The sequence below is a fragment of the Rhipicephalus sanguineus genome, chromosome 4 (assembly GCF_013339695.2).
Source record: "Rhipicephalus sanguineus isolate Rsan-2018 chromosome 4, BIME_Rsan_1.4, whole genome shotgun sequence".
NCBI classification, from domain to species: Eukaryota; Metazoa; Arthropoda; class Arachnida; order Ixodida; family Ixodidae; genus Rhipicephalus; species Rhipicephalus sanguineus.
The window spans coordinates 184,822,428-184,847,530 of NC_051179.1; the positions used below are offsets into that span (position 1 = coordinate 184,822,428).

Here is a 25,103-nt window from a genome sequence, read left to right on the forward strand (position 1 = left end):
TCCAGAGCGAGTGAAGCTATTGAATGTGCATATAAACACTTGCTGCTTGTATAGAACGCGTTTTATGGCATTAAAACTGAAGAAACGTTTTTGTATTGACTTGTGCAAGTAGTGCAGATAACCACGCGAGAGCCAGCAGAGACACAAGCGCTTTTGTTGCGTTTGTTTTGTTGCACATTCAAGGCAAAACGAACTCAATCTGTTAATGCACAACTATAGTGATCGTTCCTTTATTGCTATTAAAACCGACCTTCTGAGGCCGACAATTTAATGGCATTTAGGCTCTCATGGCATTAAACTGTACTTGTGTCTATGTGAAGCAGAGCTCTATATAGCATATATGCACGTCAACATTAGATTTATCCGTGTCAATCGGGTAATAAAGTTCTGAACACTTCGGCACATACGTAACAATGAGAACCAGTGGGGTATTCAGAGGGACCAATTGGGGGGTTCAACCCCCCCCCCCTTCCTCTCCCTCGGAAATTTTGCATCTGTATGAGGCGCGCACACATGTAGGCACACATGAATACGGGAGAGTCAACCGCCCTTACGACAAAAGTTTCTCGCTACGCGCCTGCTGAGCACACAGCTGCGTGAGGTGCTGCATAGTTTGATCTCACATGCATTTTGCCAAGTAAGGCAACGCAAACTTGGTTCAAATATTCTGACATTTCTGCACACTTTGTCGCGATAATGAAAGGCGCAAGAAAAAGTGTCAAACTGACAACCCGTGCAGGGCGAAAATGGCATCTTTTTTTTTTCGCCTATAACGCTACTTCATTGGAATGGAACGCAGACCCAACGAGCGGTTCGCGCTGTTTCACTGTAGGAGCGCATAAGTGAATATAGCACATTTCTGCAGTCAATCTTGAAACTTCGACCTCAAGCCAACTCTAACTGCAATGCCAACGTGAACAGAACCCTAGCTTGAAGGTATACGTTGTACTCGGTGGACAGGACAGTAGGGCCGTGACGAGGGCGGGGAGTTCATAAACTCCCCGCAATTACCCCTCTCTGCTGTGCGCACCCCCTGTATGATATCATTGGTCAACCATACCTCTATGAACATTCTCTGCAAATTGCCCAAAGCGCTAAGAAATCTGCAAGCAGCAAGAAATAATCGTCTTCGACTTACAGCGTGTCGTCATTGTAGAAGAACGGCTCGTGGAAAAGACTCAAGGGCAGCTCTGCAGAAATGCACAAAAAAAAAGACACGCTTGGCACGAGTTATCTACAAAACTGTGGAAAGAACAACATCGGGAACACAAAGCAAGCAATTAGAAAGATCAAGTCGTATCAGTTTAACAGAGCAGAAAACTGGGCGAGTTGGTATGTATCCATCGTCACAGGATAGCGCGCACTTACAACGGGGACAAAGGGAGAAGTGTGTTGTCGTGTTCTTCTACCTTTGTCCTCGTTGTAAATGCGCGCTCTCCTGTGACGAAGTATCAGTTTAGTAGCTCAGAGCACAATTAATCTGGCATTTGCTGTCAGCTTTATGTCATCGTAAATAGCCTGCTTCAAGCCTCACATTGATAAACGGCTTCCACAAGATTCGCAGTGCCGTCTGGTAGAAATAAATTGCACGGAGTGGAGGAATAAGGTTGGCTAGCTGGTGTTCATTCATCTGAAAAGCTGCGCGAAATAAGCAGAAGCACAGAACAGGGGTGCTATGCAGGATGGCCCGAGATTCTCGGGAACACGAGTTTGCTCCGAGCTCGCACCACGGCGGCCGTGATAGGAAGACTGTGCGAAGCGCACGATAGCAGCTTTGATAAAAACGGCCACAAGAACGAGCGTGGCGTCACAAACGCATGTGCGGAATTTGCGGCGGTGTTGAAAGAACACCGCGTGTGAACGCGTCAGCGCCGCCACTCAGTCAACATTTCAACAGTGCAGCGACGTCAGCGTGATTGTCGCGCTGTCTTTTTGCCAACTGAAAATCGCGCCTCCCACCGGGCGTGTTCGTGGGCGTTTGTCCTCTTTCGAGGAAGTTCTTTCGTTCCACCTGCAGCATGGAAATTTCCACTCTCGAAGGCAACCCTATCGGAAAAAACAGCGTTTCCAGTGCCTCCCAGTGCCTTTCAGCGCACTGGGTGGCACTGGAAACGCTGTACAGTGTGCCCCAGTGTACTACAGCGCCCTGGGAGGCACTGGGACAAACTGTACAGCGTGGCCAGTGCCGCCCAGTTGCGCTGAAAGACGCTGGGAACACTGTACAGAGTGGCCCAGTGTCTTACAGCGCACTGGGAGGCACTAGCCACGCTGTATACTATAGTGTCTGCTCGCGCACTGGGAACACTGGCAGCACATTAGATAAAAACTGGGCGCGCTGTGTGGAATTCATATAAGGTTTGGTATTGGATCGCGAGAAATCGAAAGAAAAACTTTCGGAATATCTTGAAAATATTCTATTGTGTGTCCTGCACATATCTAGCTTTAGTTTTCATTAAGCGACGGAGGTTTGTATTCGCTAAAGCAATCATCTGTCGAACACGCGCGCGTGCGCGCTTTCTCTGAAGTGTGTGATCAAGTGTCGTAAATGTATTTCATATAACTGCATCGAAACAACTAATCATTCGTAACACAATATGACATTAGTATTAGTCTGATAATAACATCAACCTACTCTAACAGCCAGTCCTTCCGTATGGGTTCGTACCGCTGAAAGCCGCACGTCACCGGCAACAGTGAGCCAATGTAACGCTCAGTCTCGGCGTTTTTAGCTTCTGATTCATGTAGTCGAAGGTGCTAATATGGCCTCGCTTGAGTAAAGTATGATCGAAACTACATTGGAACGGTTATTAGATTCTTCGTAATTGAATATCCACGTTCTTCACAGCGATTGTGGCGAACGGAGTACAGTTCTAAGCCTAACGGTCGGTTCGGCTAGGATGAACTACTGCGGCTGTATAGTACGCGGAACGTAAACAAAAAGGACAGAAAATGTGTTCAAACGGGTGACGAAAACTAAAGCCTTCAGTGTGCAAGTCAGATGCACATTGTTGTGTACGTAGGTATGACTGACTGCTTAGCGAGTCAGTGCAATTGCCGCAACACATCTGCGGTTACGCTAATATTTTTTGCGGAAAAACGGGCCAGATAGACGTTCCAATCCTTGGCAGCACATAAAAAACAAATTAACTACATTCCCTTAGGTTCTCGCGTGCACGAAGAAACTGAAATCTACATTTCTAAACGAGAAAAATGAAAATACTCGCTGCCGGAGGTAGTTATAACATGAAAAAAAAGGGACCGTCTCTCGTCTTCCAGGTGCGGCGGTAACGTGTCAGACTCAGGATGTGTGCTGCGTCGAGGTGGTAAGTTCGACTCCCGCTCGCTGGTGTTTTTTTTTTGAGGTTTTTTTTTGTCGAAGTGCTTGCGTATCAGCGCTAATTACGATCGGGGTATGACCACAGCTTTTAAAAACAATTTAAAAGCCCGATTTCGGCCCGTAACGGGTGGCCCAGTGTGCAGTGAGCCAGCTTCCAGCGTGCCTCGTGCAGCGTCCCAGCGTCCCAGTACCCAGCGCCACACTGGTCCAATAATCAGGTATGGTACTGGGACAGTGCCACTGGGTTTTCCGATGGCAATGCAGCACTCTCGTGCAGCTCATTTCGCTTCTCTCGGATATTAGAGATAAATAAATCGACAGGTTATTGCTACTTACACTACACGTCTGAAGATTTTTCTCCCGTTACGAATCGGTAGAAACAATGTCTCCACAAAAAAACTAGCAGTTGCTCCGTGTACGAATACAACCGATGAGCGAAGCTCCTTAGAAATGGGACGCAAACGACTATGCGCCTGATTTCGCTGCTGGCTTTCATGAAGGCGGTAGGGTGGGGAGCGGGTGGGGAGAGCGTCTGCTGCGCTCGGTGGCGGGAACGAATGAGTGTGCGGCGCGCGCAGAGCAGGGAGAGGGAGACAGGTGGGAGAGGGGTGCGAGCGGTAAAGCCCCCGAAACTTCGTAAGGTAGCGACACTCTCCTGCTCCGCTCTCGTTCCTCCTCGGTCTCCTTTCCTTCACACTCTCTTTTCGAACGTGGCGCCACCTACCTTGCTCCTGCGTAGCAGACGCCCTTTCGCGGAGATTCGCTTGCTTGCCAGGCACCAGCCGCTTAGCTCTTAATATCTTTTTTTTTGTTTCAATTAATTTTTGTTTAGGAGATGTTAGCGCTTTTATACAGCACCGGCTACTCCTTTTCGCAAATAGTATTCGAGAAAATCACAGCAATGAAAAAAAATTGCGTAAAAGAGCACCAAGGGAGAGTTGGTGTACCTTCTTCTAGAGCACAGAATTTCTCTCCGGTGGCTTATGCATATGTATTAACTGTACCTTTTGCTGTTTGATAACTTATTCTAAGATTATCTAAACGAGCGCAACGCTAGCCCATGACAGCTCTGTGTAGTGCCGCATAGGGTATACAATATGTGCAGAGAGCATGTGCTTGACTTTCATTGGTAAATTTAGTAGTTTTTTTCATTAGTAAGATAGTTTTTTCATGGGTAAATTTCAACTCACGAGACGCACTGTAGTCCCTGAAGTCATCGCACGCGCAAGGTCAACTAGTATTGGACATCAGGCGCTTAGGCAAAACTCACAGGGTCCCTTATGCATTCGCCTAAGACGACTGAAGGCGAAATCAATCTTCCTCTTGGTCTTCTTCAGATGACGTATTGATCCTACCCCACAGCCCTCCCAAAGCTTTTTGCACCTTACCTGGTTTTGCATTGCCTCCGTGATCACGGAGGCAGTGCAAAGCGACGATGTCATCTGATGTCATCATGTGACGTCACGCCATGATGACGTCACACTGACGTCATGACGTAACAAGTTTTGGCGATCTGTGACGCCGTGATGACGTCCGAGGTGCATACGATCCTGGAGGCAGCGGAAAACCACGTTAGGTGCAGAAAGCTTTCAGAGGGTGGCGGAGCAGGATCAACACATCGACTGAGAAGAAAAAGATGGCTTTCGCCTTCGGTTCGTCTTAAGTGAATGCAGAAGGTACCCTCTGCGAGTTTTTTAGTCTCATCATTAGGGCTTCTCTCTGTACACATCCGCGTCTCCCATTTTCGGTAGAAGGTATTCATTACCATAAATTATCGAGTTATGCCGTCTACTAAGAACTGCCTACTGTTATTCCTAGAAGCTCCAGCCTGCTTCAGCCAATCATGACATTGAAGTCTCCCATCAGCATAGTACACTGCGTTCTTACCTTATAAAGGCATGGGACCGAGCTTGTTGGTATGATTTCATGACTGCGATACAGCGCGAGAAACGAGGGCACAGAAAGAAAGAGACAGGACCAAGCGCTCCAGAAATCTCTGAAGCCTTCGCAATGCACAGCGTTGGGTCAACATGTGTCAGTTCACCTTCGATAGTGTTAACCGGCAAAGAGATTAGCTATCTGCACCGTTAAGTTCATGCTCTCTACGGGGTAGGGTGCACTCGCGTTTTCAAAAGCCCCTTCCCCTTCTCTCATGTGAAAAGCGTATATATTCGTGTGCGCACGAATAAACGCATTGTCGGTAGCAGCGCTTGGTGCTGTCTGTTTCTGTGTTCTTACCTTATTCATTTCCGATTACTAGTCCTAATAAACGCTTTCAACTTACTGGTCGTCATGGCTAGATGTAGTCGCGTAGGCCTGTACTACTCTCATTTTTTTATTTAAGTTTAATTACCATACTTGCCACCCTCTAATGCTGTAATATTCTTCGAAGGAATCGCACTCTTAGTTCTCTTTTATCCACTAAGCCACGATGGCATAGGACGTGCCCGTTTTTGCATTGTATAGGCTTCATCAGTCCTCCGAACATCACTGACCCCTATTACATCACATTCAGCACCCTCTAGTTCCTGGAAGAGCACTGCTAGATGCGTCTCACTAGATAATGTCCCTAGCGTTAAATGCTGCCAGGTTCAGGTTCCATTGGTGACCTATTCGGACCCAGAGATCATGTCTGACTGCCGCCACGGTCAGTTGCTTCGCATTCGCTGGGGGCCGAGGGTTATTTGGTGCAACTTGTCGAAATGTACTTATGGGCTAGTTGGTTCATAATCGTAGTAGAACAGCGCCGGCGAAAACAACAGACCAGACGAGGAGAAGGACACGTAACACAAGGCGCTTGTGTTACGTGTATTGTGTTACGCGCCTTGTGTTACGTGTCCTTCTCCTCGTCTGGTCTGTTGTTTTCGCCGGCGTTGTTCTACTACGATTATTTGGTGCATTCGTGTGGGAGGTAGTGGCCAAGTACTGCACCAGGGTGGTCAATCCTTGTCTGGTGAGGGAGTGCATAACTGGCTATGGTCACCGGTATCAAGCAGCACCCCAGGTATCTTTGTGTAATTCCACTAACACGTGGATCAATTTTTTAAAAATCGCATGGGGAATTACCCGGGACTCGAACCACGGCCCTCTTGCATGCGAGGCTGATGCTTCTCTACGACATCGCTGCACCCGCTTCCATGCTGTGAGGTGTCGTATCTCGGAAGCGTGATTAGTAATTGCCACTCATATATCTTAACAAAAAGAGTGCTGCAGCATATAGAGCACTACGGGCGTAAGTGTTCAAAGTGCCGCTGAAAATGCCCGCTTTGATAACTCTGGCTAACTGAAGCAGAGATCGTTAACAGCGGTGTTGTGAGTGCCTTGATTATGGACAGGAGCCTATAGTGCAAAAATTCCTGCCTTACCGAAGACGTTCCTCGAAGGGTCGTACGTGCAGGACAAGTCGAAGACGGAGCGTCTCCATCTGTAGCAAAGTGAAAAGTTCAGACTTGATTTCACTTGAAAAACCTGGATTGTCTTCAGTACTAAAAGCTCCTCCAAGCAGCTTGGCTGAGTTGAGGAAGAATCTTACTTTGGCACACGGTACAGTTACACGGTACAGTTATAGCACCTAGCAAATAAAAATGCCAGGTCGTAACGACAACGTATATGGCCAAATACCCCAATATTAACGTTCTAGTAAGAGCGACACAAAATAATTAACAAAGCACTAGCTCTGTTTCAGATTAGCAGCAAAGCACCGTAATCGCTGAGTAACCGCTGCGGCTACTATAAGTTCGGCGGGTCTCGTAAGGTGGCTGGCTCCCGCCGTCCTTCCCCATAGCCGATGATTTCCCAGTGAGGAGGCGCGTTCTTACAAGAATGAACTTAGGTTTATTTACATGATTACAAGTGAGACAGATATCAAAAGAGAGCTTTTTTTCAAAAGTCTTCGGCTTATAAAGCCCTGAGTCTGCAAACACTGAGGGCCTCGAAACCGGCGTCCGCAGCTCCCGCCAATCCTGTGACTTGCCGCCCCGGTGTCCGGCCTCCGGAAAGGAGGTAATGAGTCACAGGAGGTCGTGAAGCATTCCGGCAGACTGGTGCATGCAAAATGGCGTCCGCCACGAAGAATTCTAGGGCCAAACGTAACACTACTCAGTGTGAAGAAACTTACAAAAAAGTTCTGGTTGTACTGTGCTGTCCTTTAGTGGCACATCAAAGTTAAACATGTTGAGTGGTTTAGCGCGGTACAATGAGGACAGAGGCAAAGGATGGACAGGAAACACCAGCGCTGTCTGACAACTAACTTTATTAGCACAGAAACACATATTTTAAAGCACAACCTATATACCGCGTGAACACACGCCGATGACGCCATCAGAAGATAACTGCAAAATATTAAAGGTGGACTAAAAAAGAACAATTCGTGTAAGGTCACAAAATTATTCAAAAAAGCAATTTCTCTGTCATGCAGGGCTATAGAAGGCATGCTTACACAACTAGGGCCTTTTTTGTGAATGTAAAAACCTTCCATAATTTCTCTGGTAGCCTAGATTCACATGCTTTGCAGTTCTGCAAGGAACCACAACAGCGCCAAACCTATGAAGGAGTATAGCTGGTATAGGTACACGAAACATGCGCTGATGCACAGCACACTACTACCATGTGGCAGTAATAAAGCCTGCTTTGCGAGTGACAATTCTTTCCTTCGTTTTCTTGTCTGTTAGTTCTAATAAATGTGTCTAGCAAAGAAAAGCGAGCCCTCAAAATTCCACTTTCGTTCATTCATAGCGAGGGTCTCGTTCTAGCAGACTGCGTGCCTTCAGGTAGCATGCGAGGAATTATTGGTCAGCTGCCAGCTCGTAAAAATATCACGTACTTCGTGACGCCAGCAGGCAGAAAAAGAGTGTTCCGCACTCTCCGTCGCGGCTACTATCGGCGCTAAGTAACATTCCTAGGTTTAAATGCACATATATGCCAGATCAAGTGGACGGGAGGATGACCGCCGGCGTAGCTCAGTGGTGGAGCATCGGACGCGTTATTCGAACGTGGCAAGTTTGGTATCTGCCGGCGGCAAGTTATGTTTTCGTCCACTTTACTTTCTTCACATTTTCATCGTGATTACTACAAATAACGTCCCCTATACTTTCCTTGGCGTTCTTGTCTGTTAGTTCTAATTAATGTTGTGTCTAGCAAAGGAAAACGAGCCCTTAAAATTTGTCTTCTTTCATTCAACTATACATTATAGTGCACTAGTGCCCTTTTCTGGGGTGTGTTCTAGACGTTCAATTGGATTATACGCGAGGGTGCTTTACGCGCAGAAACTACAATTATTCGATGTTTGCAACATTTTTCTTATAGAAGTGCTATGACGATCAACTCGAACTGCTTGCTGTCATTGCTGCCTTCTACGAACTGCACTACCGTTATTCGCAGGCACACATGACTGCATTGCTCTAAGCCATTGCCACATTGTGAAACAAAAAAAAATGCATATGTATTGGGTCCTCCATCGCTCCCTGTTTGAGCGACCTGTTTCTGGCTTACCGTAACAAGCTCCTCCACAATCATTTAATAAGTACCGACGTCGTTGGCATCTTCAGATTTACAGACGATTACCTAATTGTTTTAGGCAATGACTCGAACAACTTTGACTCGAGGATCACAAGAACCCTGACTATTTTTACTGAGGTGCTGTCCCCTCTCTTCGGTACGCATGAAGTACCGAAGGACAATTTCATAAGATTTTTGGACATGGGACTGTATTCAAGAGGCGTTTGTTGGAGCTATGAGCCAAGAGGTAATCAGCCGGTGTTGCCATTTTCATCTTCGCAATCAAAGTTAGTCTAGTGTGCTGTGATCCAGTCGTGTTTCCACTATTATCTGTCATGCGAGCATAAGATTGAAGAAAGTTTGTGGAGCCAGGCAAAGCGTCTGTACGACTCGGGTTACCATTTGAGACTGTTGTCGGCGGTAGCGGAACGCCTGAGCAGAAAGTACCGGTCAATGGCGAATGAGCGTGACAGCGCCACTCGAGCCAAAAAGGTTGCGGTAGTGCCCTACATTCACACCATATCTGAATCTGAAGAGGATTGCGACAAGGTCCGGTGTAGACGCTGTTTTTTCCGCGCCCGTGCGACTGCAAGGACTTGGCAGGCGGGTCAATGTTCAAAAAGAAAATATCACCTGTTCCACTAAGCATTGCGAGAAACTTGTGGATTGAGTTAAAGACGCAATTTATTCGGTCCCATTGTCGTGCGATCGTGTGTACATTGGCCAGACTGGTCAGGCTGGCCGTTGTGTTAACCAAAGGTTGAAAGATCACAAATACAATGTGACAAAAGTAATTTCCGGGCACCTTGCTATTCACTATAAAAATGCAGCTGTTTTCTGATGTTTAAAGGAACGATTATTCTCAACAGGGCAAAAGATAGATTGACAAGGGAAATTGCTGAAGCCTGTGATATAAAAGAAATGAATGATAAGTGTGTCAGCATGCCATCTTCGTCACTGTCCTACAAGGAAATGACATTTCTCGATCTGTCGCGCTAGTTTGGTAGCAAAATCTTGTGACTTCGGTAAAACATACGCGTTTGGGTCCTCGTTCTGCATCTTTCTTGTTTTGTTTTTGCCTGCTCGCGTATGTATATATATATATGCGCCCGGTGCATATGAAAATAAAAATTTACAGTTTAATGTCAGCGCTGTGTGTGTGTACGTGTTCTACTCTCTCCGCGGTCAATCGCCCTGTGCAAACTTAGCGTGATATACCAACTAGCCCGCCAACGCACTTTGGTCTAAGCCACAATCTCCCTTAGTAACTCCCACGATAATAGCTTGAATGCGTCGTTAACCATATATTTTGTCTAGCACAGTATTGCATACCGCCTCGAAATATCAGAAGTATACAGGACCTATTGTACCAGCATTGCCATAGCTTCATTCGTTCTGAAAACGCGACTTAACTGATCTGGCAGCCAGCGTCGAAATTGTCCAGTTCGCGAGCATGCAGCGCACTAAGCCACCACCGTTTCACACGGATATGGTGAGAGCCTTATCCCCAATGACGCTGCATGTTCTTAACAATTTTGTGGAGGACGCACCCGAAGCACTTTGCAAAGCGGTTACAGTCATTGTTTTTGTTACGTTTCCTATCCTTGGCTGGAGAATACATTCCCAATGCCGTGGCCATAGCAGTTCATGCTGTCAATGCGAGTAACGAATAGTGTCCTTCTAGTAACCGCCACTTCAGAGCGTCTATCGCCTTGGCATGAACGTGATGTGGGAAATGAGCTCCGCAGTTGAACACCGTGTGCGCTAAGCACTTTACTTTCATCGAAACAGTGAAAGCGCTCACGCGCAGCTGTGCCATCTTGCGATGGCTCTCAGGTATACCAAAGCTCGATGATGCCTGCCGAGCATACTAAGATTGAGCGTTGGGCTGGTTGGTGCAGCATAATCCAAAGGTTTCACAGCGCATACAACGAGGACGAGCAAAGAAGAGACACACACAGCGCTGAACTTACAACTGGCTTTTTATTTTCCTGCAACGGCAATATATATGCGCATTTTTACAGGAAAAAAGGAAGAACAGAGCAGACGAGGTATACAAAATCAGTCAAAGAAAACAGCAACCCATTATCGATATCACATGTTTTGAGATAAAAATTCACTTTCCTTGCTCGAAAGAGCAAGCGACGCAACACTGATACACTTTTCACCACGTTTCAAAATTTCCTGGGCTTCTATGATTTCACGCGCTATCCCATTTTTGTTTCTCGCGAGCACACGTGTGTGATCGAAAAGAGGCCGGCACCCACAATCCCGACAATGAATTCCTAAATGCCCACTGATAGCCCTGTCTACATTGTACCGGTGTTCCTTAAGACGTTCATTAAGGCACCTTCCGGTCTGCCCGACATATTCACTGTGACAAGATAGCGGAATACAATACACGACGCTATCTTCACACGGGACGAACCTATCTTTATGCTTGGTGGTGCACATTTTTCGAGGTCTTGCTTCAGAATTCACCTGACGGAACATTGTAAGAAGCTTGGCGGGTGCTGAAAAAACAACGTTTACACCAGCTCGCTTGCCAACCCGCTTTATGTTGTGGCTAATTTGATGCAGGTACGGGATTACTGCGACTTTTTCTCGCACATGCGTTGCCTCACCGGATATTGCAGTAGAACGACTAGAATTCTTGATAGTTTTTAAAGTTTTTTCACCACGTTTTGAAACGTGGTGAACAGTGTATCAGTGCTGCGTCGCTTGCTCTATCGAGCAAGGAAAGTGAATTTTTATCTCAAAACATGTGATATCGATAATGGGTTGCTGTTCCTTTGACTGATTTTGTATACCTCGTCTGCTCTGTTCTTCCTTTTTTCCTGTAAAAATGCGCATATATATTGCCGTGGCAGGAAAATAAAAAGCCAGTTGTAAGTTCAGCGCTGTGTGTGTCTCTTCTTTGCTCGTCCTCGTTGTATGCGCTGTGAAACCTTTGGGTTCAGCAAGCAACCATTTTCTTTTCTTCTGGTCGAGTGGCAAGCGGTCGTTACGAAGTAAGCGCCTCACAGACCGCTGTGCCAGTGCGGGTAAACCACCGCACAAGGAACACCATGCTGCAAAGACCGCTAGGGGGTGCCCCTCGATGCACCGAAAAAAGCTGCACACATAGAAACATATAGCGCAAGTTTGCTGAAACATTCGCACAGGATCGTGTCACTCTTTTATTGCGATAACAATTATATGGACAGTCTCGGCTGGATTTCGCCGTCGCCGTCATGCACCGTATAAGCATATGTGTATATATATATATATATATATATATATATATATATATATATATATATATATATATATAAGCGCCAAAGAAAATTAATTCAGAAAAATGCTCCCGAAGCGCGGAATCGAACCAGGTACCTCTTGCTCCGCAGCGAGTGGCGCTAACCTCTACGCCACGAAACGCAGATCCTCCACGCAGCTAACGGCGAGCGTTATATACACACCCTTTACCGCTGGACGGACTCAGAGACGGCCGGCGCTTATAAGCGTTTCTTCCTTACCAGTGAGATGGCGCTAGGAGCACGGCGGGCGCATTTAAAAGTCGTCGGCGAGCTCGCTCGCTTCTTCTTATATTTGCGCAGGGAGAACCTTGCCCTTCCGCTGTCTGCTTGCGCGGTTTTCTCGTGCTGAGGGGAAGAGGGATGTTTCACGCTTTCACCGTGATGTCCGCGCTCATGTTACGGAGCGTACGAAAGTCACTCGAGCTCAAGGGACGCCGCTAAACGAACAAAGAGAATATGAGCGCGAACTATCAAGTGTCACAGCTCGACACTTGAAGCACGCTAGTTTCCTTCGCTGCTTCGGCCGCCTTTGCAACAGGAGCGCTGTTCAAACTGAGAGTATCCATTGGCGAGCCTCACTTCGTATAGCATTAGTTTCTTGCTATCGCATTCATTGCTTCGCCCTTGCGGCGAAGCTGTGACTTTTCTTGTTTTAAATCCCTCTGGTTGAAGTCAAGGACGTCATCTACCATTCTGCGTAAATAACGTTGCTTTATTTTTGTTGCTAACAAGTTATAATGCGTCCCATGTGAACAAGTCAGCCTAGCGGCCGCGTCGTTCGTTATGTGCTGAAAATCGAATATAAGTTGCTCAAAATATTTGTACGTGACATAATCACAAAGAAACAGCTCCACAACAACAAATTCAAAGACAGGTGTCATGGTTCAGCAAGCTTTGTGTTGCGATCAGCCGCTTGACAAACCCGCAGCAGCGGCCGCTCAATTCTGCTAGCGCTCACATTACATGAGGGCCGCTTCGACAGCGGGCGAGCTCCGCTTGCTCGCCAAATTACGCTCATTAGACGAATGAGATAAGGAATGCATCGCTGCGAAAGGTTAAGGCCCTCAAGTGCCAACAAAAGCCATATTATGCAACGAAAACTCTGCCGGCAATTTTGCAGTGAGCGCCTTCAGTACAGCACGCAATGTTTTCCCTTCTGCTATGCCTGAAGCCGCAAAATATCGTGATAAATGCACGGCGTGCGTTGAATATTGTATCTGCGGACGCGCAAGAACACAGTATTCTAAAACCGGTGCTTTAATAAAGCAAGGGACTTAGCAGGCCCGTAGGCTGAATTCTTTTCGGGGGGGGGGGGGGGGGGGGGCACTTGCTGAATACCTTGTCTATTTGAGAAAAACACCTATTTTCATTATTTTTCATAAAAACACCTACTTGACCAAATTTTGTCAAGTAGGTGGTGTTTTTTAACAGCGACTCAAAGATAGCGGTTCGCTTGGTTCGTTCGCGGAAATGGCAGACGACCCAGAAGCGAGACCCTCTCGGAAATATTGTTCCTCGTAGGGTTCTCTTGCGTCTGCAAGTAATTGTTCTGCTGTTTTAGGAGAAGTGACTCTGAGGGTGGTATGAAATCATGGAAATATAGTTCGAATAATAAAAGACCACAGAACGAGCCGGGATGGTAGTCAGTTGTTGATCAGTGCGTTACACTTTCTGGCGCATCAATTTTTTATTCCGATTGAAATGTCGTGAGGATGTCGGCGCTATTATATCTTCTATTTGTAGTGTCTCAAAAGTAAATGTTGGAGATTTGGTGACGTCATCTTCAGCCAGTAGAGAGTAATGTTCAGCCCAAGAAGGGTACCCGGCCGTGTCCTCAGAGTAGTGTTGCGCAGTGAAGCGATATGTGTCACGAGGGTTTTGGGCATATTTTTCACAGCGAAAGTAATAAACAAGATTCGTGTAAACAGAAATTAGTATGCGTGGCTGCAAATCCTGTAAAAGCAGTCTCATGCCGAGGATGATGGTTCCTAGGGAAATAGTCACGGCAGTAGAGATGGTGAATTTAATTTTCCTGCCTCTCTATATGGGTATTGTCGAATTTCCACGAAGACACGTCCCCAAAACAAGTACATTCAGAACACGTCCTACCGATTGACGAAGCGGAGAAAATACAAAAAGTGCTATGAGATCAAGAAACTTGACTACCGGACAGATGCCACTTGTAACGCCTGTTTTGCCTAGTGGCACACCTACCTTAGAAAAATTTTCTTTCCATCTTAGAGCTTTCAGACATGGTCCCACCTATTTCGATAGTGCCAGACATTGAAAGGGGAAAACTTTGCAAGTTTAGAATATTTTTGTGTGCGGTGAAGCCATACGTTGGGATGTTTTGGTGCCATGTTGGGTCCTACCTATTAGTATCTGAATTTTTTTCTGTGGCGCTTTAAGCATAATTTGCTAAAATACCTATGGATCAATAGAAACTTTATTCCTCTTCTTAATTATATTTATTGTATTGCTTTATCTGGAAAATTTATACAGGGAAAAAATATAACCGTGCAACCTGATGGAACAATGCAGTTTTCACTGGGCAGACAAAAAGAAAGGTAGCTCGTACGCTTTTTGAGCTAGATCACTTAAACTTTCCTCTAATATAGAAAATTGTTGGGCAAACACTTAGCACATTTCAGATTATTTTTAGTTTTTTTTCTTTCACGTTGGGAGCACAACATTAAAAATGTTTTATGCAATGTTCAATAAATTGTTTTTCATAAATATTCCTGCATATTATACCTAATATGAATATTTAAAGTAATGCCATTAGAAAGTACAATCACGTACCTTTATATTGAAATATAATATTACACTGTATCTATCATATTACTCATATTAAAAAATAATTACTAAAGCTTACAAAATGTGGTCAGTTTTCCCACGGTCGCGAAAGAGTTAAGGGGGATAGCAATTCCAGGTGTTCAGCTACTACTACCTATAACTTTGTTACTTCTAATAAAAACACAACTAAACTCGCCAGGCTATTTAAAACTTGAATCTACTCATTTTTTCTTGAATTTGGTGCGAAAATACGGAGCCATTCTTACAATATATAGATATATTTCTAATTTTTTATTTTTTTAAGGAAAACATATTAAAAAATTCTTCATAGGTACAAAGGTCAAGACTTTTGGGATTGTTGGGCGTGTTGTGAGTGTTCTTCTGAAGCAAGACATCAACTTTAGGCGCGACCACTCTTTAGTACTATGCATTAATTGCTGGTGCTTAACGTCCAAATACAACGATATGACTATGAGGTACGCCGTAGTGGAGGGCTCCGGAAATTTCGACCACCCGGGTTGTTTACCTGCACCTAAATCTAAGTACCCGAGCCTCAAACATTTGGTCGTTGGTTAATCTTATACTCTAATCTTATAATCTTATCCGTGACCGAAAAATCGAGAAAGATGCAAATAAAATAAATAATAAAATTCTTCGGGTCCGAGTAAGAATCGAAACAAGGCCATCTGCGTGGCAAGCAGGTGTTCTATCACAGAGCCACGCTATTTCTTGAAACTGCTTCGGAAAAAAAAACACACTATATGAATGTCATGTAGTGGAAGGAGTCTCCTTAACGCATGTCATATTGCGTGTATTCACGTGTAATAACACGTGAATTGCGCAACGAGTGGGTGTTTTAGAGGCCCACCTATTACAAAGCGCTCAGATATATTTAATCATCATCAGCAAAATCATCAACAAAGTGAACATCTGCGTAGGTTCGTATGTTGCCTTACGGACGCGTAGTGGGCCCTTCGCTGATTCGCAAAAGGAATAATTATAGCGTAGTGGGCAGTTAACAACAGTACTTGCAGTAGGCATTCTAGGATACCTTGAAACGGCCAATGTTACGAGCACAGTCGTTCGTTTCCTTACGGCACGGTTGAGGCATGCACCGAGAACCGAAGCCAGGCTAGCAATTGAGAAGGCGATGCGCATGAGGCCCGATTACGCTATCGCGTTCTGCTCTTGAAGGCGAAGCTCAAGCGTCCTCCAACTTTTTGGTAAGGCGTACTGGCGCCAAAAAATAATAATAGTATAAGGTGACGCTTCTGAGCCGCTCAACTGGCCCAACAGTGGGACAGATGGAAGTCGTAGAGATGTCGTCGCGGCTAAGCATTGAACTTCTTAATTTAATGACGCAGTAATATGCTGAACCTTGCCCAGTTTACTTTATCTGAGAAGTGCGCTGGCACGGCGCAAGAGGAAAGCTAAAGCGTGAGGTCCACGCGCTCGTCGCCGTGGCTGCTGCGGCATAGTACACACTAGAGCACTGCACGGGCCGTAATTCTCGGCCCAGGCCCGGCCCGGGCCCGGAACTCGTTCAAATTTACCCGCCCGAACCCGGCCCGGTGACTCAAAATAATACCCGGGCCCGGCCCGAACCCGAGAAAAAATTTCGCCTACCCGGCCCGGCCCGGCCCGACCACAGATCAGGCCCGACTGAGGCCCGACCGAGTAATCTAGGTGGTGTTGCCCGAACATGGAATCGACAGCAAGGTTTTTTAAGTGGCAAATATCTACGCTTTGTTGGCGTATGTTTCGCTAACAATTATACTTTACCATATGGTAATTTCTGGTAAAAAGGGGCTCACGGTCCAAACAGTTGAGGGGACATATTGGATACAATGATTGTTTGTTCGGCAGTTGTATACCGTACCCATTTTTTCTGCAAATACAGTGGGGATCATGAAGGGTGTTTTGTAGCAGACATTGTAGCTACGAAAGTGATTTGCAGCACGAGTTCACTTTCGATAGGGAGCGCAATAACAACAAAGGATGGATTGATGGATGGATAAACTTTATTATGGTCCATCGGAACGCGCTCTAGCAAGTTGCGGGCCGCTCCGACATCGGAACAGAAAGACCAAGTCTCTTTGCTGCGTCGCAGGCCCGTTGGACTGCCCATATAGCTGTTCTAGCGCGGAGCTGGTAATAGAAGCCTCCCATTTGGACCGCGTGATGACTTCGCCGCCACGTAACACGGAGCACCGCCAGAGCATGTGTTCTAGATTAGCTTGGCAGAGAACAAAACGCTCACGTCACTTTGTTTTTATTGCACTCTATAGCCTATTGAAATTTATAGCATGCTGTAACCACAAAGCCAATCGTGCACCCTTCTCGATATGTACCACCTGTTTTCACCATTGTAGCGCCTTGCCACAGCAAGAGAAACAGAAGTAAAAAAACCAAATTTGTGACCGTTGTTGCAAATACACTAATCTAAGTAAAGGTATGGAACCGCGTGCACCACGTGTATGCGTATAAGCAGCCGAAAGGAAGAAAAAAAAACTATTTCTCATCTATAAACCTCCTCTTTGAGGGCTTCTTCTTGCAATTTTCAGCAGTATATGTTATGCACGGTTTGCACCGTGCTCGTTTTTTTTTTTCATATTATAATGGCTTATGCCTTCCCAGCGATGTTGTACCGGTAGAAGGTGGTCATTGGACTACGCGGTTAGGACTGGCAGGAAGTGGACGAAGCGATTTCGATATATTTTCGGGGTTCGTTCGAGTTTGGTAATAAAGGCGCGACTAAGCTTCTCGAAGCTAACTCATTAGATGCATATGGTTCGAGGTAAAGGGACATCACCCGGCACGAAATCTGTCATTGTCCTTTTTCAAGCCAGATATTTTGTCAAGCGAATATACTTCACCCCACGCCTTGTTTAATGGACCTATTCTGTTCCTGCACATTCCAACGCTGTTGCGGCAGTATCATGTAGCTCTCGCACTATATAGCGCACTATATAGGGCCTCAAACACGCGGCTCGCGGACCTCTCGCTAGCGGCCCGCCGCCCGCACATGACTGCCTTGATCCCATTTTTTTTTCTTTATAAGTATGTTCTTGAGATACACAGGCATCACAGATCGAAAGGATATTTTTTGTGAGGCGCCCCCTACGGTCACCGTGTGTTGATACATAACCGTGAAACAAGAGCTATATTTCAGAATCGGCGTCCAGATTTTAGTCATTATGGGTGATACGAAATGACTGGTTCCCCAGACGTGAAAGAGAGACGTCCGTTTAATGGCACTACTAAAGGCGAACTGCTGCGCCGGCCGCGTGCACGTGCCCTCGATGTTCCTCGGTTTCCTCTTCTTCGATAGAGTCTGGTACGCTCCAAGCTGCTCCGTTCCGCACTATTTTGCAACAATGGGTATCGATATGTTGTTGGACTCCTGCCGCCAAATCCCCTTCAGAAATGATCCCGTATATGAGATATGGGAAAGGTCTGCTGTGAAATGACGGTAGCTTTAAAACCTGTTCCCCCTCCCACGCTCCTACCTTCGTCATTGCCCTAGCCCTTGCGGGAGTAAATTTTCGTGAATGCGGCCCGTTAGGTGAGGTGAGCTTGAGACCCCTGATATGGCGGAACAAGACGAAAGCTCAGACATTAACAATGTGGCCACAAGAAGCAGGTTGTGTATGTCCATCTCGCGCCACATGACCACTGGGAGCCGTCACAGAGTCACAGAAAAAGAATGTGTCTTTAGAGGGATTCTATGTGCACGGAGAGAGACTCCGTGCAGTCCTTTCGTTTTAGAGGGGGGCTCTAACTTTCAACAACGTTTCCCCGCTTTGGGGCTCTGTGATCGCTCTTGCGATGACATCTCATAAGTATTTTTTTACTATATTACATTTATTACTGCCATCACAGAGTAACATTTGGGAAATAAAATAATAACGAAAGCAAATAAAGCACGGAATAGCGAGATGTTACATATAAGCGACTGGTCTATTTACCTTTAGCTCGCCCGTTTCAGATAAATCAAGTAGCTCATATGCAAGAAGAACAATCAGTTCAGTACTTATCCCTCATAAAACTTCTCCAAAGAGCTTACCCCACATAGAAAAAGCGTTTTTTCGAGATAAAATGTGGGGCTTATATGTATGCACAAAACGATTTTTCTATTGTCAGTAAATTACTCTTTTACCAATCCAAAAGCACCACGCTCGCCGCGTCAAGACTCTTGGTAAGAAAGAAAACTCGCAGGAAAATGCAGGTAACGACACTAACTTGAAATTCACGCAGCAAACGCCGTGACGTCATAGATTCTGACGGCATCTACTGGGCCTATGTAGTTTATAGTGGGTAAAAATGAAGTACATTGACCTCTGAGGGGGTCATAGACTTAACATACCAAGTTTCTGGAAATTTCGTTGTGCCAATGTCCCCAAAATGCGACGAATACAGTTTGAAATCCGTGACATCAAGTGCAGAGATTTCAGCGCGAATTTTCAAAATGGAACTTTGACCTTGATTTTTCTTATTTATTAATGAACTCATTGATGGTCAAATTAATGACGTTCGGGTTCTCAGAGTACACTTTATCGGTCTAAACCGATTCAGTGTTTCACTTTAGCGACCCTTTAAGAACGGAGCAAAGTCCAAGCCCGGCCCGACCCGAGCCCGCCACCTCAAACCCGGGCCCGGCCCTAAGCCCGCAGCTTCAGGCCCGAGCCCGGCCCGGGCCCGCCGTGCAAGCTACTTTACCCGGCCCGGGTTTTCTGGTAGGCCCGAGCCCGTGCAGTGCTCTAGTACACACTTCTCCCATGAGCGCTTGCGCGCCCGTTGGCGGCGCTCGTGTGCTTGAAACAGGTCTATCGCTGGAGAAGGGTACAGTAATAATAATATCTGGGGTTTTACGTGCCGAAACCACGATATGATTATGAGGCACGCCGTAGTGGAGGGCTCCATTAATTTTGACCATCTGGTGTTCTTTAACTTGCACTGACATCGTTCAGCACAAGGGCCTCTAGCATTTCGCCTACATCGAAATGCGACCGCCACGGCCGAGATCGAACCCGCGACCTTAGGGTCAGCCGCCGAGCACCGTAACCATTGTTCCACCGAGGCGGACGTAGGGAACATTGCTGCAGCCTCGTATGCGTTTGAACGTGGCGTGGAGGAAGACGACGTGGTTTCGTATTGGCGCGCTCTCTTTCATCTTGTCCACATTCGGAAATAGTGTGAATACGCTTTGCGCCTCTGTCTGCTTTCACGTAACATTTTGGTGGAGGGTCTGAAGTGGTGGGAAATGCGTCGTCTTTTATCTCTGAAGGGTCGGCCCTCGGCGAAGATCTTTTCGACTGTCGATCAGTCTCTGAACACAAGCAGGTTCAATGTATCGTCCACGATGCCCTTGAGCACGTGCGAGACCTTGTCAGGTTCTGTCCTATTGTTATTACCTTTACGGCAAAAGGGTCAATGCATGTTGAATGTAGGCCAGGTAGGATTCTGCTAATGTCTGGACACGCGAGGAAAGTTCCTTCTGAGCGGGCCGGCAGACTGGCCCCATGCATACATGGGAACGCTTTTAAATGTGAACATATTCGTCTGGCTGGGTGAAAATTCATACGTTCCTTTATAGTATACCTGGATCCATACATCACGTCCTCGACGGCGGTGCCGGCAAAGATGCCAGGATAACGGGGTAAGAATGACCACTGGCGAGGTGGGTGCGCTTGCATGGAGCGGTGGATGCGGCCACTGACGCAGCATCAACGCCTGTGGACATGCTTGGTGTGGCGACTTGGCGGCCGCTGCCGGTATATGTCGTGCGTATACGTACGACGCGCGGCGGAGCTCCGTAACGGAGTTTCACATAACAGTGTGTCACTAACCCCGTTAATCGGGTTGGCAATCGCCGGGCGGATTCTAAGAGCTGGCGTCACGGCCCTCCGAAAACGCACCACGAAAGCGCGGACAATTTAAAGTTGGTCCTTTGGTGCGCCAGCGAACGCCGGTTGTGGTCCAAAGACCGAGTCAGAGCCGAGAGTCGATAACACAAACGAAAACGAAATATATTCTCAGTTAAGGCAATACAAATAACACAAACACGTGCACACTCGGCTGGTACCAGTTACAACTTCACAATATAACTCAGATGGTGTTTACACAACGGGAGCTAAACAAACAGATCACACGCAACCAATGCAATCACATGCATTAAACTATTCAATGACCGTTAAAGTCCTGAATAAACAATGGCGTATCCAGTCCACAATACTTGGACGGTAATCGAATGCTTCTCTTCAAGGAAACACTCACGCCAGCTCCAGCGTTGATCGTCGTAGCTCAACCGTCGTCGTGACTTGTCACGGCTCACACGGTGTCGTCATCGGATTCTTCCAGATCCACGAGCGATTGACCGCACACCATCATAAACACGTCTTCTTTGGCTAACGGAGCCACACTTAGCGTAACTTCACCATCACCGGGCCATTCCTTCACTCACTGACTTCTCGACTCCCTTCACTGACTTCTCTCACTGACTTCACTACTCCCTTCACTGACCGACTGGCCTCGTCGTTTGCACGCTTTTATCCCTTCTTCCCCGGTTTCTAGAAGCGTCGGGATGTTTCTTCTGCGTGCAGTACAGCTAAGCCTGGGGAAAGGGCGAGAGCTTTCTCGTATGTTCGAATCGTGACGGCATCGCTCGCGGACGCGTCACCTCTCCTTCTAGAAAGATCCAGGCTTTGCCAGGCGTTCGATCGTGGTTACGGCGTCTGGTCGAGCGGGTGAGGAGGATGCGGCGCGCCGGCGTCTTTTGATGCTTGTTTTTTCGTCTTTCGCGCTTCTTGGGCGCGCGATTCGCGCCGTTCTGTCTCGTAGCAGTTTGAAAGCGGCCTCGCGCGCGCTTTATAACGCGATCGTTTGTGACACTGCCCCCCACTTCAAGAATATTATCACATAATATTCAAACAACACAAACGAGCGCGCAGATACACATCCAAAAATGTCTCACATACAGAGTCCATAACTCAGTCCACACACAATGCGCGTCACATTCATAATAGAACTCTTAATACAATTCCAGGGCATTTCAATGTCGAAATATAAACACAAGTACATAAGTACAAAACGCCATCATACATTTCGTATAAAACAATGTGAACGCACAAAACAAAGCTCTTCAATTATAATGCATATACAATTATATCGATAGCATCGTACACATAAAATAACGCAAGTAACACTTCGGCTCACTGGCCATACACACTTCCCGCAGGGTATAATAATACAACACACTCAAAACACACCATTTCAAACAAATTCGATTCCAACACCCTATCCTGTTAAATTCGGGTCGCGCTTACGCCCCTTCTTTCGGTGCTCGCTCGCTCTCTTTTTGTTTCTCTTCTTTTTCTTGCGAGCCGTTCCATTTGACGGTGCCGGAGGGGGCGTCTCTGCTGTCGTCGACACATTCGACACTAGCAAGACGTGGTCGCGTTCGTTAGAACGTTCGCGGTGCTTCGCCGACTTCTGCGCGTCGTGGTGTTTTGATTGGAGGACCACCCTCGTCATCTTTTGAGCCGCAGATGATGGTGGTCGCTCAGTTGCAATGTCACCTGCTCGGCGCGTCTTCACTGGCGGTACAGCGACCGTTGGTGTTCCATTGTGGCCATTCTCTGACGCCTCGGCATGAATTGGAGCTCGGGCGACATCCTTCATGAGATTCCCTTCCGCGCTTCCTTTTTGTCGCGGTTCCCGAACTGACGAGGGCTCCATCTTCGGGGCTTCTCCCAAACGTTCAGGATCGTATGGCCCTCGAGCTCCGTCGATGTTTCCCACGATTAGGTCAAACAGGGGGTTATCCATGCACAGGGCAGTAACTCTCCCGCTGAAGTAAGGGGTCTCAACCTCAATCTTGGCTTCGGGAAGCATTCGAATGGAACTATCAAGTAGGCAAACCGGTTGGTTATTGCCTGTGAAGTCACTCTCTCGGACCAATCTCTTTCGTACGATAACAGTGGTGCACCCACTATCTCTTAATACCGTGACTTCCTTTCCACCAACTTTCCCCTTAACTGTCGGCATTCCTTTCGTTGTGTCTGTTGTCGTTGCAGCACCAATGAAATGCATCTTCTTCCCGCTTTTCAGCTCGGCCAATTCATCACTGGTCGCTTTTGCTTCCTCTTTTGGCGGGGCATACGCACAAGCTGCTTGGTGGGCCTTACTTGCATCGTTTCGACATGCGTCTGCTTTGTGCCCAGTCTGTCCACATTTAAAACACTTCATCACACTGGGGCGTGAGAAGTTGGTCCGACAACTGTTAGCGCGATGACCCACGCGGTTACACAGAAAACATCGCGGAACACTCTCCGGTGCACGCTTGTTTTCTTCAGGTGCCGATTTCTTCGACTCCTCGTGAGCCTCCTTTTTTACTTTGGCCAGATTCGTGCCACCTTGCGCTTCCAAGAATTGGTCGGCCAACTCAAGCATGTCGTCAAGCGATTTAGCTTTCCTCTCTTTCAGATACAGCGACAGGCTCGGGTGGCAACTGGTGAGAAATTGCTCTCTGATTAGAAGCTCTCTAAGCTCACCGTACTCCTGTGCCGTCTCTGAAAGTTCGATCCACCTGTCAAAATAATGGCTGAGTCGCGCGGCATATTGCGTTGCCGTCTCGCCATCAGCTGGCTTTCCCGTACGGAACCGATCTCGGAAGCCTTCCACGGTGAATCGAAATCGCTTCAGCAAAGCAGCTTTTACTCTTCCGTAATTAGCTGCATCGGAAGGTGTCATCCTACCGTACACACTGAGCGCTTCGCCACTCAAACAAGTGCTCAAAGCTGTTGCCCATTGCTGCTCCGGCCAATTTTGGCTTCTAGCTATTGTCTCAAACCTGTGCAGGTATGCATCAAGGTCATCTTTCCTTTCATCAAACGCCACAAGCAGTTTGCTTGGGTTCAAACGGAAGCTATGATCTTCCCTTTCACTGCTCTCCACTCTAGCTTGCACGGGCGTCTCTATGCGCTGCTGCAAACGGAGCCGTTCGAGTTCCAATTCGTGCTGCCGTTGCCTTTCTCTCTCAGCCATCTGCGCCTCTCTTTCTTCTCTCTCCCTCTCAGCTGCTAGCCTCTCTCTCTCCAGTTCTAGTTTCAATTGTTGTTCTCTTTCTTCCTTCGCCCTCTCAGCCGCCAACCTCTCTCTTTCGAGCTCTGCTGCTTTCTCTTCCTTGACCCTCTCAGCTGCCAACCTCTCTTTCTCTAGTTCTGCTTCTCTCTCTTTGTTAGCCCTCTCAACCGCCTCCTTTTCCTTTTGGCTCACCCACTTTCGTAGTTCGGCCCCAGAAAGACCCATCTTCTCACCAAGGGCAACTAACTTCTCGAGATCCATGATGCCCGTCAAACAAAACCTAGCCGCGTGCACAATACCTCTGCCTAACTTCGAATACCAGTACACTCTCTGCACACAGGTTAGCGAGAACGCGGTGCAACACTCAAAAATCGTTCGCAAGCACTATCAACGTCTCAAGGCTCTTTCTCCCTACTTTGGACACACTTTTGCACCAAAAAGGTCCTGTGTCGCGGACGCCAGAATAATTGTCACTAACCCCGTTAATCGGGTTGGCAATCGCCGGGCGGATTCTAAGAGCTGGCGTCACGGCCCTCCGAAAACGCACCACGAAAGCGCGGACAATTTAAAGTTGGTCCTTTGGTGCGCCAGCGAACGCCGGTTGTGGTCCAAAGACCGAGTCAGAGCCGAGAGTCGATAACACAAACGAAAACGAAATATATTCTCAGTTAAGGCAATACAAATAACACAAACACGTGCACACTCGGCTGGTACCAGTTACAACTTCACAATATAACTCAGATGGTGTTTACACAACGGGAGCTAAACAAACAGATCACACGCAACCAATGCAATCACATGCATTAAACTATTCAATGACCGTTAAAGTCCTGAATAAACAATGGCGTATCCAGTCCACAATACTTGGACGGTAATCGAATGCTTCTCTTCAAGGAAACACTCACGCCAGCTCCAGCGTTGATCGTCGTAGCTCAACCGTCGTCGTGACTTGTCACGGCTCACACGGTGTCGTCATCGGATTCTTCCAGATCCACGAGCGATTGACCGCACACCATCATAAACACGTCTTCTTTGGCTAACGGAGCCACACTTAGCGTAACTTCACCATCACCGGGCCATTCCTTCACTCACTG

At 47.0% G+C, this 25,103-nt stretch overlaps 1 protein-coding gene across 1 annotated transcript in view; it reads right to left on the bottom strand.

The window, feature by feature from the left end:
- The window catches only part of LOC125756142 (neprilysin-4-like), a 66,219-nt gene that overhangs the window by 30,532 nt on the left and 10,584 nt on the right, over nucleotides 1-25,103 (bottom strand). Inside the window, exons 5-6 of the mRNA XM_049415442.1 lie at nucleotides 6,703-6,761; nucleotides 1,139-1,190 (exon numbers count right to left, since the gene is read on the bottom strand). Coding sequence (XP_049271399.1) covers nucleotides 1,139-1,190; nucleotides 6,703-6,761 — 111 coding nt within the window. The remainder of the gene's footprint in view (nucleotides 1-1,138; nucleotides 1,191-6,702; nucleotides 6,762-25,103) is intronic.